Genomic DNA, 12,558 nt, shown 5'->3' with positions numbered 1-12,558 from the left:
TTAGTCCATTGCAAAAGGTGTGCAGAACAAACAACTTCCACTTAGTAAAGGGATTCCTATGAAACTTCATACTCTTAATCACCATTAATTGTAGATTGTTTGGATGGGCAAGGTGAGTGGCCCCCATCCCCACATTGCAAGAAGTTTGTGGAGCAAACTACTGTCACATTGTTGTAGAGATTCCATTCACCCCTGCCCTACCTCATGTAAAAAGTTTGTTAAGCAAACTATTTTTAAGGGATTCAAATGAAACTTCATACACATGATTATCATGGAGAGAGATTTACATGACATTTTCTGGGGTTGGACAAAGGTGAGGGACTACAAAGCATCAATCCCCATTTTAAAAAGTTTGTGGAGCCAACTTCTTCAACCTTTTAAAAGGGATTCCAATATGAAACTTCATACACATGATCTCCATGAAGTATAGATGTGAGCAACATATTTTTTGCAGGATGGACAAATACCTGAGGCTATCATTAAAAAATATTTGTTTGCAGTAACACCACCTACCCACAAAAATCGCTGTGACCCAACTTTTTTCTGGCCAGTCGGAATTTTTTTTCTCCCTATATGATTATATGCCAAAAAAATCCCTACCTACCTACCCACAGAAAAAAACTTTGGGTCACGTTATCGCAAACTAACAATTGAGGCCCCAGTTTTTCTTTGCTCTTCAACAGCAGTGCATTCTCAACATAAAATACAAATCTTGTTGATTTTCCAAGGATAGATTTTTGGAAAGATATTACAAATGATACTAGCAGTATGCAAATAAAACAATTGAGTTTATTTTCGTGATTAATTTTACAAATTTCAAGTATATCATTACTACAATCTTTTTTCTTCACAACAGGTGGTGGTTCTGACAGATTCAAGTCTTGAAGAGCAGGTCAGAGTAGGTGAATTTTGCCATGCAAATGACATTAAATTCATTGTTGCTGAGACAAGGGGACTTTTTGGGTAAGTTATGTTTCCCTGTCTACAGTAAGTAATATTTGAGACAGTTTTACTAAATTGAAACAACAATAAAGTGAACAAATAAAGATAAAGTAACACAAATTATATGAAAATTTTAAGATTGTAAACATGTAGCTTTAGTTATTGTTTTTAGCTCACCTGTCACAAAGTGACAAGGTGAGCTTTTGTGATCGCGCGGTGTCCGTCGTCCGTCCGTCCGTAAACTTTTGCTTGTGACCACTCTAGAGGTCACATTTTTCATGGGATCTTTATGAAAGTTGGTCAGAATATTCATCTTGATGATATCTAGGTCAGGTTCGAAACTGGGTCATGTGCCTTCAAAAACTAGGTCAGTAGGTCTAAAAATAGAAAAACCTTGTGACCTCTCTAGAGGCCATATATTTCAAAAGATCTTCATGAAAATTGGTCAGAATGTTCACCTTGATGATATCTAGGTCAAGTTCGAAACTGGGTTACGTGCCATCAAAAACTAGGTCAGTAGGTCTAAAAATAGAAAAACCTTGTGACCTCTCTAGAGGCCATATATTTCATAAGATCTTCATGAAAATTGATCAGAACGTTCATCTTGATGATATCTAGGTCAAGTTCGAAACTGGGTCACGTGCCATCAAAAACTAGGTCAGTAGGTCAAATAATAGAAAAACCTTGTGACCTCTCTAAAGGCCACATTTTTCATGGGATCTGTATGAAAGTTGGTCTGAATGTTCATCTTGATGATATCTAGGTCAAAGTCGAAACTGGGTCATGTGCAGTCAAAAACTAGGTCAGTAGGTCTAAAAATAGAAAAACCTTGTGACCTCTCTAGAGGCCATATATATCATGAGATCTTCATGAAAATTAGTCAGAATGTTCATCTTGATGATATTTAGGTCAAGTTCGAAACTGGGTCATGTGCGGTCAAAAACTAGGTCAGTAGGTCTAAAAATAGAAAAACCTTGTGACCTCTCTGGAGGCCATATTTTTCATGGGATCTGTATGAAAGTTGGTCTGAATGTTCATCTTGATGATATTTAGGTCAAGTTCGAAACTGGGTCATGTGCGGTCAAAAACTAGGTCAGTAGGTCTAAAAATAGAAAAACCTTGTGACCTCTCTAGAGGCCATATATTTCATGAGATCTTCATGAAAATTGGTCAGAATGTTCACCTTGATGATATCTAGGTCAAGTTCGAAAGTGGGTCACGTGCCTTCAAAAACTAGGTCAGTAGATCAAATAATAGAAAAACCTTGTGACCTCTCTGGAGGCCATATTTTTCATGGGATCTGTATGAAAGTTGGTCTGAATGTTCATCTTGATGATATCTAGGTCAGTTTCGAAAGTGGCTCACGTGCCATCAAAAACTAGGTCAGTAGGTCAAATAATAGAAAAACCTTGTGACCTCTCTAAAGGCCATATTTTTCATGGGATCTGTATGAAAGTTGGTCTGAATGTTCATCTTGATGATATCTAGGTCAAGTTCGAAACAGGGTCATGTGCAGTCAGAAACTAGGTCAGTAGGTCTAAAATTAATAAAATCTTTTGACCTCTCTAGAGGCCATATTTTTCAATGGATCTTCATGAAAATTGATCTGAATGTTCACCTTGATGATATCTAGGTCAGGTTTGAAACTGGTTCATGTGCCTTAAAAAATAGGTCAGTAGGTCAAATAATAAAAAAACCTTGTGACCTCTCTAGAGGCCATACTTTTCATGGGATCTGTATGAAAGTTGGTCTGAATGTTCATCTTGATGATATCTAGGTCAAGTTCGAAACTGGGTCATGTGGGTTCAAAAACTAGGTCAGTAGGTCTAAAAATAGAAAAAACCTTGTGACCTCTCTAGAGGCCATATTTCTCAATGGATCTTCATGAAAATTGGTCAAAATGTTCATCTTGATGATATCTAGGTCAAGTTCGAAACTGGGTCACGTGGGGTTAAAAACTAGGTCAGTAGATCTAAAAATAGGAAAACCTTGTGACCTCTCTAGAGGCCATATTTTTCATGAGATCTTCATGAATATTGGTCAGAATGTTTACCTTGATGATATCTAGGTCAAGTTCGAAACTGGGTCACGTAGGGTCAAAAACTAGGTCATTAGGTCTAAAAATAGAAAAAACTTGTGACCTCTCTAGAGGCCGTATTTCTCAACGGATCTTCATGAAAATTGGTCAGAATGTTCATCTTGATGATATCTAGGTCAAGTTCGAAACTGGGTCACGTGGGGTTAAAAACTAGGTCAGTAGATCTAAAAATAGAAAAACCTTGTGACCTCTCTAGAGGCCATATTTTTCAAGAGATCTTCATGAATATTGGTCAGAATGTTCACCTTGATGATATCTAGGTCATGTTCGAAACTGGGTCATGTGGGGTCAAAATCTAGGTCAGTAGATCTAAAAATAGAAAAACCTTGTGACCTCTCTAGAGGCCATATTTCTCAATGGATCTTCATGAAAATTGGTCAGAATGTTCACCTTGATGATATTTAGGTCAAGTTCGAAACTGGGTCACGTGCGGTCAAAAACTAGGTCAGTAGGTCTAAAAATAGGAAAACCTTGTGACCTCTCTAGAGGCGATATTTTTCAATGGATCTTCATGAAAATTGGTCAGAATGTTTACCTTGAAGATATTTAGGTCAAGTTCGAAACTGGGTCACGTGGGGTTACAAACTAGGTCAGTAGATCTAAAAATAGAAAAACCTTGTGACCTCTCTAGAGGCCATATTTTTCATGAGATCTTCATGAATATTGGTCAGAATGTTCATCTTGATGATATCTAAGTCAAATTCGAAACTGGGTCACGTGGGGTCAAAAACTAGGTCAGTAGGTCTAAAAATAGAAAAAACCTTGTGACCTCTCTAGAGGCCATATTTCTCAATGGATCTTCATGAAAATTGGTGAGAATGTTCAGCCTGATGATATCTAGGTCAGGTTCATAACTGGGTCATGTGCGGTCAAAAACTAGGTCAGTAGGTCGAAAAATAGAAAAACCTTGTGACCTCTCTAGAGGCCATATTTTTCACGAGATCTTCATGAAAATTGGTGAGAATGTTCACCTTGATGATATCTAGGTCAAGTTTAAATGTGGGTCACGTGCCTTCAAAAACTAGGTCATTAGGTCAAATAATAGAAAAACCTTGTGACCTCTCTAGAGGCCATATTTTTCAATGGATCTTCATGAAAATTGGTCAGAATTTTTGATCTTGATGATATCTAGGTCACATGTGCTCAAAAACTAGGTCACTATGTCAAATAATAGAAATAACGACGTCATACTCAGTTGAACACTGGGTCATGTGGGGATAGGTGAGCGATTCAGGACCATCATGGTCCTCTTGTTTTCAGAAAGAAGCAGCTGTCCAAATTAAATTTTCTTTGAAATTAACAAATGCTTGAGATTTATTTCTATGACAGAAGCACTTTGTCGTATGAATTTCTGTATTATAAAATATTTATATCCATTTGCTTTATATTGTTAAGTTGTACGTATTGTTATTTCAGGATGATATTCTGTGATTTTGGAGAAGCTTTTGTTGTCTCTGATGTGGACGGTGAACAGCCAATCAGCAACATGATTGCTGATATTGTAAGTATTGTACGAGTTTGATCACCAGACAAGGTGTATGGTCTCTGTAATGATTTGATAAAAGACATTGTGACTGAAATCATTCGTTTCTCAACCTTTGATTCATGTATAGAAAATAGTAGTTACTTGTGGAAAACAGGTCAGTACTGGTAGAGAATCCAAGAGCACTGGTTAGGTTAAGTGCCTGCTGTTACATTACTGAAAAACTTAAAAATGGTGCTAATCCAGAACAAATTCACCCCAAGTAGGCTTCGCGGAACTAATTTTCAAGCTTTCTTTTGATGAAATTAACTCCTAATAACATTTTCATTCATTTGATCTTCTGAGTTGAAATCCATGAAGTTATATCCCCTTGAAATGGCCATTTTGGGCAAAATCAAGAAAGGTCGATGTCCAGAAAATCAAATGATTTCACAATATGTTACTTAAAAAGATAGGGATGTGAAGTTTTAAGTTCTGATTACAGGATGAGGATGGTGTGGTGACATGCCTAGATGAAACACGTCATGGTTATGAAGATGGAGATTATGTACAATTTTCAGAAGTAAAAGGAATGACAGAACTTAACTCACATGAGCCTATCAAGATCAAGTGGCTAGGTAAGTTCTTAACTTTACAGTCTTAGTCAGTTACTGAAATCATGCAAAATAAGTTGTAAGTTTTGTTCAACAACTGGAAACAGTATACTTCTTGACAAGGATAAGGAAGTTTAACGAAAAACATTTTGTTAAAAAGTAATTTGTGACAAAAATACATTTCGGAACTAGAATGTATTATTATGCCAAACAGCTGCTGAATTTTCATGTCTCATGTTAAACAATAAAACACTGAGCAGTATAGAATATACTAATAAATCTTACCTTTAACACAACTTAATGGCATTTAAGCATAAATTTGTTTGTGTGAAGATAATGAAATGTATTACCTGTGTAATATATATATTAGGTGCAGACTCTTACATTCAGTAGTGGTAAATAGTACTCAGACAAGTAGGACTTTTTCATGGACAGCATTGCTTTGACCTCTTTTTTTCTCCAGGACCATACACATTTGGTATAGGAGACACAAAAGGGTTTTCAACCTATCAAAAGGGTGGTATAGTGACCAAAGTAAAGATGCCAAAAACTATCAAGTTTGTAAGTCTTCCCATTTATATATTCATATGTAACATTTCTCAAATTGTACTCAAGCAGAATTTTAGTTCTGTAAGAAAATAGACTACCAAAACATTGCATTTCCAGCTATAGCAGGAATCTAAATTTAACTGGAAAGAGGGGCCTCTGTGGCCGAGTGGTTTAGGCCGCTGACTTCAAATCACTTGCCCCTCATTGATGTGGGATTGAGCCTCACTTGGGGTGTTGAATTCTTCATGTGAGGAAGCCATCCTGCTGGCTTACGGAGGGTTGGTGGTTCTACCCAGGTACCCGCTCGTGATGAAAAAATGCACGGAGGGGCACCTGGGGTCTTCCTCCACCATTAAAGCTGGAAAGTCGCCATATGACCTATCATGTGTCGGTGCGATGTTAAAAAAAAAAAATTAACTGGAAAGCTTCAAGATTATATCTTTCTTCTAGAAATGTATCTTTATTTTTGTACATACATTTTGTACACCCTGTAAATAAATTTTGTTAATATATTCATGTGTTCGAATGCCAGTAGAGAATTATTTTCTTTATAGAAATCCATAAAGGAGGCAATGAATGCACCAGAGTTTGTGTTGACAGATTTTGCCAAGTTTGACCGTCCAGGCCAGCTTCATATAGCTTTCCAAGCAATACATGAATACATCAAGAAGAAGTCTGAATTACCAAGGAGTAGAAATAAGGTACAATTTGAGCTTTCTATGATGTTAAAAATTTTCGGGGAAAGAATGTGTTGTATTTTTGTGAAGTATGTGATACAGGGTTCACACGGTCTTTTACAAGTGCTAGATTTTGATGCTTATTGTTGAAAACTTAATGAAAATGACTTCAAAAAACCTTAAAAAGGTATGTCAACAACTCTATTCTAAAAGAGTTGGTAATGTTGGTCTTTGTTCCCAAGTTTAAAAACAGTATCAAAATTGAAATTCTTTTGACAATTCTAAGCTGTTTGAGTAATAAAGTATAAATACAATGAAGTTTGTTTGTGAAATGCAAATGTGGGAGAGCCAAAAAGTGCTCTTTATTAACAGATCTTTGATCTTTAGTGCTTTATTTACACTGCAACATAAGGTAATTTAAATCAGAAAAGAAAGTAGTGGTTGTTAGCACAGGTTTGGCTGTATATACTTACAATGTGATTTATTATTGCAGGAAGATGCTCGAGAGTTTATGAAAGTTTTCAATGAAATCAATGCTAATTCTGGAGCTAAATGTGAGGATGTAGATGAAAGTGTAATAAATGAATTTTCATTCGGAGCACGAGGTGATCTATGTCCTTTGGCAGCCGTCATTGGGGGAATAACTGCACAAGAAATCATGAAGGTATGTATGGGAGGCAGAGTGGTGCAGGGTAATCACTAATGTCTTGGGATTGTCACACTGGTTTGGGTTCAAACCTTGAGTATTACCTAACAAAGATACCAATACCAGTCAATAGTAAAGGAAACTGCTGTCAGAGATAGTAAAGATAAAGTGTGAAAAATGTTTCCAAAATTGATGTGAAATAAATGTGTTAATCTAACCTAGCAAAAAAAGGTTTTGATGTTATCAGGGCTCCAGATAAGATGCGTATTAGTGTAAATTATGCTTTGAAATAATGCATATACACATGTCTGCTAATTTTTTAGCATATAAAAACGTACATGTTATTAGAGAAACGCATGCAATGACTTTTTACTAGCGTAAACAAAATCTAAATCGTCTGGATGCTTTACATAACAGAGCACGATTGGCATTCATTCTGCCACATTGAACGTACACAGGCATTGAATAGTACTCTATAAACCTAGGTTAAACTATATTATACACTCAATGCATGCGTAAATCAAATTGTTCGGAATTAATATTGATGGTAAGGTAGTGTATTTTAAAGCGGTGTCGATTTAAAATATCAACTTCCGGTGTGGAGTAAACAACAACATGTCTCTTTCAAAGAATGTATGAAGTGAACAAACGTACTAAGCATTCTTTAAACCAACAAAAAATGATTCCCAAAACATTGTTAAGGTATACTGAATAATCTATTGGAATTGGCACTGAGTGTGATGCCAAAGCAAGCCGATGGAGAAAAAAGAAGCAAAAACTTGGATGCTGAATTGAAACTGAACTGCAAACAAATTTATGGGTGTTACACCAAATATGTTATAAAACTGATTTCTGTTTTTTTCTCTTTACAAATTTTCAGGAGTAAAAATACTCCTAGTCAATTTCAGATTTTACCATTTTACTCATTTGCAAGAATTATGATGAGTAAATACTCATAGGCCAAAAAAATTATCTGGAGCCCTGTGTTATGAAGAGATGACTGGGCACTTCATGTCTGTGCATTTTTAGTATGCCCCCGAAGGGAGGCATTTTAGTTTTCTACTGTCCGTCTGTTTGTCACAACGTTAACTTTTTGCATGAAGGCACTTTTCTTGCGAACCACTGCACCCAGGACCTTCAAACTTCACATGCTGATAGTATTATTGAGTACACGACCCCTACTGACTTTTGGATCACCAGGTTAAAGGTCAAGGTCACCAGGTCAAAGGTCAAGGCACTGTGGGGGCATTTGTCAGCTCTTGTTACAAGCTTGAGAGCTGATTTTGAAGGTTCATTCTAGATTTTTGTGTGTCTTTTTCTTTTTAAAACCTGAAGACAAGGCTTGATACAGCAGTTTAGGTTGTGATGGATTTAATCAACTTGTAGAAATGGTAGTTGTTACATTCCTTGTGCTTTTTCAAAATCATAGGTTTATAAATGATATCTTGTAAAATGTCTTGATAAACACTAACATTACATATTGTATATTTTTATGCCCCCGAAGGGAGGCATATAGTTTTTGAACTGTCTGTCGGTCTGTCAGTCTGTCAGTCTGTCCACAATTTTCGTGTCCAGTCCATATCTTTGTCATCGATGGATGGATTTTCAAATAACTTGGCATGAATGTGTACCACAGTAAGACGATGTGTCGCGCACAAGACCCAGGTCTGTAGCTCAAAGGTCAAGGTCACACTTAGGTGTTAAAGGATAGTGCATTGATGGGCGTTTCCGGTCCATATCTTTGTCATCGATGGATGGATTTTCAAATAACTTGGCATGAATGTGTACCACAGTAAGACAACATGTCGCGCGCAAGACCCAGGTCTGTAGCTCAGAGGTCAAGGTCACACTTAGATGTTAAAGGATAGTACATTGATGGGCTTGTCCGGTCCATATCTTTGTCATCCATGGATGGATTTTCAAATAACTTGGCATGAATGTGTACCACAGTAAGATGACGTGTCGCGCGCAAGACCCAGGTCCGTAGCTCAAAGGTCAAGGTCACACTTAGGCGTTAAAGGATAGTGCATTGATGGGCGTGTCCGGTCCATATCTTTGTCATCCATGGATGGATTTTCATATAACTTGGCATGAATGTGTACCACAGTAAGACGACGTGTTGCATGCAAGACCCAGGTCCGTAGCTCAAAGGTCCTAAACTCTAACATCGGCCATAACTATTCATTCAAAGTGCCATCGGGGGCATGTGTCATCCTATGGAGACAGCTCTTGTTTCTTTCTTTTTCAGGCCTGTTCAGGCAAGTTCAGTCCAGTGTGTCAATATCTGTATTTTGATGCCCTGGAATGTCTACCACAAGAAAACAGAGATGAAATTCTAACAGAGGAGTCATGTAAACAGGTAAGCATTTGACATTTCGCCCTGCAGATGTTTTTTTTTTTAGCTTTACTATTTGAAATTTGAAATTTTCTATTAAAGAATCTACTTCACTGTAGGCTTTGAATTTCATCACAGGTCTTCGATGTCATTAGTGTATGTTACAGAGCAGGATTTAGAACTCCTTGCATTTTGTCAGAATTATTCTTTTTTAGAACAGAAATTTATGAATGTTTTCCATGTAAGCCTGTTTCTCAGAAACTACGTAACAAATGTTTTTAAACTGTACAGACATATGTGGCATCATGAGGTTACCATGCCTTGCAGGTTTTGTAACTGGCTTACATTTTGACAAAATTATGCCCCTTTTTCACCTTAAAATTTAGTAAAAGTTTCACATGTAAGGAGGATCTATAGTAATAAATTTTAAATCCTTCATAAGTCTCCAATATCATGAAAGGATAATTCTTAAACAGGTTCAGTATCTTTGACTTGCAGTTTACAAAATTATGCCGCTTTTTCAGCTTACAGAAACTTGGTAAAGTTTTGTACGAAAGCTAGTTTTAAAATAAAGAGTCTCAAATAGTCAAATTTTGTAAAAATTTAAATCACACTTACAGATAAACTTTGCAGCAGGCATAGAAATTACTGTCAAGCTACAAAATTTATTTTAAATTGAAAAAGTTTTTTTTTGTCAAGCACGCTTGCGGAAGCGAAGACATAGTTGTCCAAATGGCTGTTTGGTGTACAGTGATTCATTTTGCCGTGCGTCCTGCGTCAAAGACGCATATTTTTCATGGGGGATGCGTAAATTTAAAATGTGTGCAGCCGCGGGACGCAAACAATTACCTTATCACTGTTCGATTTGTAAAGCATAGGGCTTGAGCTAGGGAGCGAGTTGAGCGAAATAGGCGCTTTGTAGCTCCCCACTTCGCTCTAATCTAACATCAAAGCAAAATTCAAGTCGCCCGATTTTTTTTATCCACACTCCACCAGTTATCCACTATCAGCCTGTTGACACTTGACTGGAATATACGATGGCATAATTTAAGCTCCGCCTACTTCAGATTACCGAGAAGTGCGAAGGTGACACTTGTTTTGTAAACTGACTGTTGATAAACAAAGCAGTAGAGATTTATATTACCGGTACATTAGCTTACACATGCTTTTTTGACCTTTAGAAAGTATCTTACCTTGACTGGCTCGAATAATTTCCTTAAATCCACTTAATTTTACTCATATTTTTCAAAACCAAGACTTTAGAAACATAATTTTATCACTGACACTTTCTGAGATTAAAATAACGTAACTGAAATTTACCCAAACTTTTGACACTTGCATCAAATTTAGAAATTGGGTTAAACATGTTTGACAACTGTTTCTTTTGATGTGAGCCCACACCAGCAGATCAAAGAGACACCAGCAGATCAAAGAAGACAGTGTTGGAGTGATGTCATAGTGATGTCACTGCTATTGACATGTATTTAATTCACATACTTGTTATTTAAAGTGACTGACTTTGAGTGCATTAGCGCTGGGAGCTTGATTTATTTTCTGCTGATATGGAATTAACATTTTTAATTAATTGTATTCATATTTAAAGGGTTTTCTTGGTTTGGACAATCATTGCAAGAGTGAAAAAAACTTTAATTTGCAGTTTAATCACATTAGATTCACAAGGTTTACAAAGATAAGAAAACAGAATCACTGACATTTTCAGTGAATTTATTTACTTTAAATTAATAGACTTAAACAAAGACGGGAAATAATAAAATTAGTAACGTTATATTATTATATATTAAGCATATTTAGTTCCTTTTTCAACTTGCATGACTCATTACTCACTGGCTGGGACTCATTGTTTCAAAATATGTGAGTCCTATGGACTCGTATCTTCAGATTTCAAAATGAATCACTGGGTGTATGTGCGTGTGTGCGAGCTTTGACAGGCATGGAGCAAACTTGTTTATATTTGGCATGAATGTTAACCTCAGTGAGAAGGGAGTGGCCTGTGCAAGACCCAGGTTCCTATCTTGGGTCAAGGTCACAGTTGGAGGTCAAAGGTCATGTCAGATCTTGTCCGGCTCATAACTTTGACATGCAATGAGGAATCTTGTTTATATTTGGCATGAATGTTTAACTCAACGAGACGGAGTGTCATGTGCAAACTCCAGGTTCCTGTCCCAAGGTCAAAGTCACAGTTAGGGGTCAACATGTTGCCCGTGGGCATCTAGTTTCATTAATTAGTAACTTTGTTTGCACTAGGAATTACTGAATTTAGGTAAACTGTTATTTGTCATTTTCAGACAATCTGATACCTGACTATGAAGATAGAAACATCTGTTTAGTTGAAGGTCTATATTGTAATATGTTTTAGTGTTTACATGCTTAAGTGGAATCATTTTGGTATATTTTTCTTCAGAAAAACGACAGGTATGATGGGCAGACGGCAGTGTTTGGACAGGAGTATCAGAACAAGCTTAATAGTCTAAAATATTTCCTAGTAAGCTGATTTATTATAAATTAATTTGTCCATACTAAGTCATTAATGAGATGAGACGTATTTCTTAAGCATTTCTCAAAAGTCCATTTAAGATTCTTACAAGTTTTGCAATGTGTGAGTTGAAGATTTATTAGAAAAAACAGAGTACAGTTGTATAATGAATGTTTTGAAGTTTATTATTTCTTATCCCCTGCTGAAGGGATATTGTTTTGGTGTTGTCTGGATGTGCATGCATCCATCCATCCGAAATTGAAAATGCCTATAATTCAAACAGTATTAAAGGTAGTATCATCAAGTTCACATAATTTATATTAGCACATGACCTTTGCTCACACATTGTGTAATCCCCCTTAACGCCATAAAAGCAAAGTTTTCACCCTTGATTTGGTAAAAATTAAGAACTTTTGACTGTTTCTAAGTAATTTATTGATGAATCTTCATGAAACTACACAAATATATAGCACTAAAGGGAGGTGGTGCACAAGCAGTTTAGTCAAGATCCCTTCACTAAGCAGAGTTATATTGGCCTTTAAATATTTTAGAAGCTATAAATGCCCACATAACAAAGTAAATGTTGCATGATTCTTTTGTACATAACTTGTGTATAAAACTGAAAATTGAATATCTTTCAAAATATAGTCACCTCATTCACAAAACAACTTATTTGGCGGGGGATATTAATTCACCAAATTTGCTTGTTTTATTTTAGCCTTGTGCTGTACATGTAATTTG

At 36.3% G+C, this 12,558-nt stretch overlaps 1 protein-coding gene across 5 annotated transcripts in view; it reads left to right on the top strand.

Annotated features, from left to right (window-relative positions):
• Positions 1 to 12,558, top strand: part of LOC123530165 (ubiquitin-like modifier-activating enzyme 1) — a 39,228-nt gene that overhangs the window by 13,325 nt on the left and 13,345 nt on the right. For all 5 annotated transcript variants that reach the window (XM_045310900.2, XM_045310903.2, XM_045310904.2 and 2 more), the window contains 8 exons: positions 857 to 963; positions 4,457 to 4,541; positions 5,008 to 5,140; positions 5,580 to 5,677; positions 6,220 to 6,366; positions 6,836 to 7,006; positions 9,237 to 9,347; positions 11,746 to 11,826. In XM_045310900.2, the coding sequence (XP_045166835.2) occupies positions 857 to 963; positions 4,457 to 4,541; positions 5,008 to 5,140; positions 5,580 to 5,677; positions 6,220 to 6,366; positions 6,836 to 7,006; positions 9,237 to 9,347; positions 11,746 to 11,826 (933 nt within the window). The remainder of the gene's footprint in view (positions 1 to 856; positions 964 to 4,456; positions 4,542 to 5,007; positions 5,141 to 5,579; positions 5,678 to 6,219; positions 6,367 to 6,835; positions 7,007 to 9,236; positions 9,348 to 11,745; positions 11,827 to 12,558) is intronic.

Source organism: Mercenaria mercenaria, chromosome 13, assembly GCF_021730395.1.
Source record: "Mercenaria mercenaria strain notata chromosome 13, MADL_Memer_1, whole genome shotgun sequence".
Classification (NCBI taxonomy): domain Eukaryota; kingdom Metazoa; phylum Mollusca; class Bivalvia; order Venerida; family Veneridae; genus Mercenaria; species Mercenaria mercenaria.
This window is presented reverse-complemented; position numbering and strand designations above follow the sequence as displayed.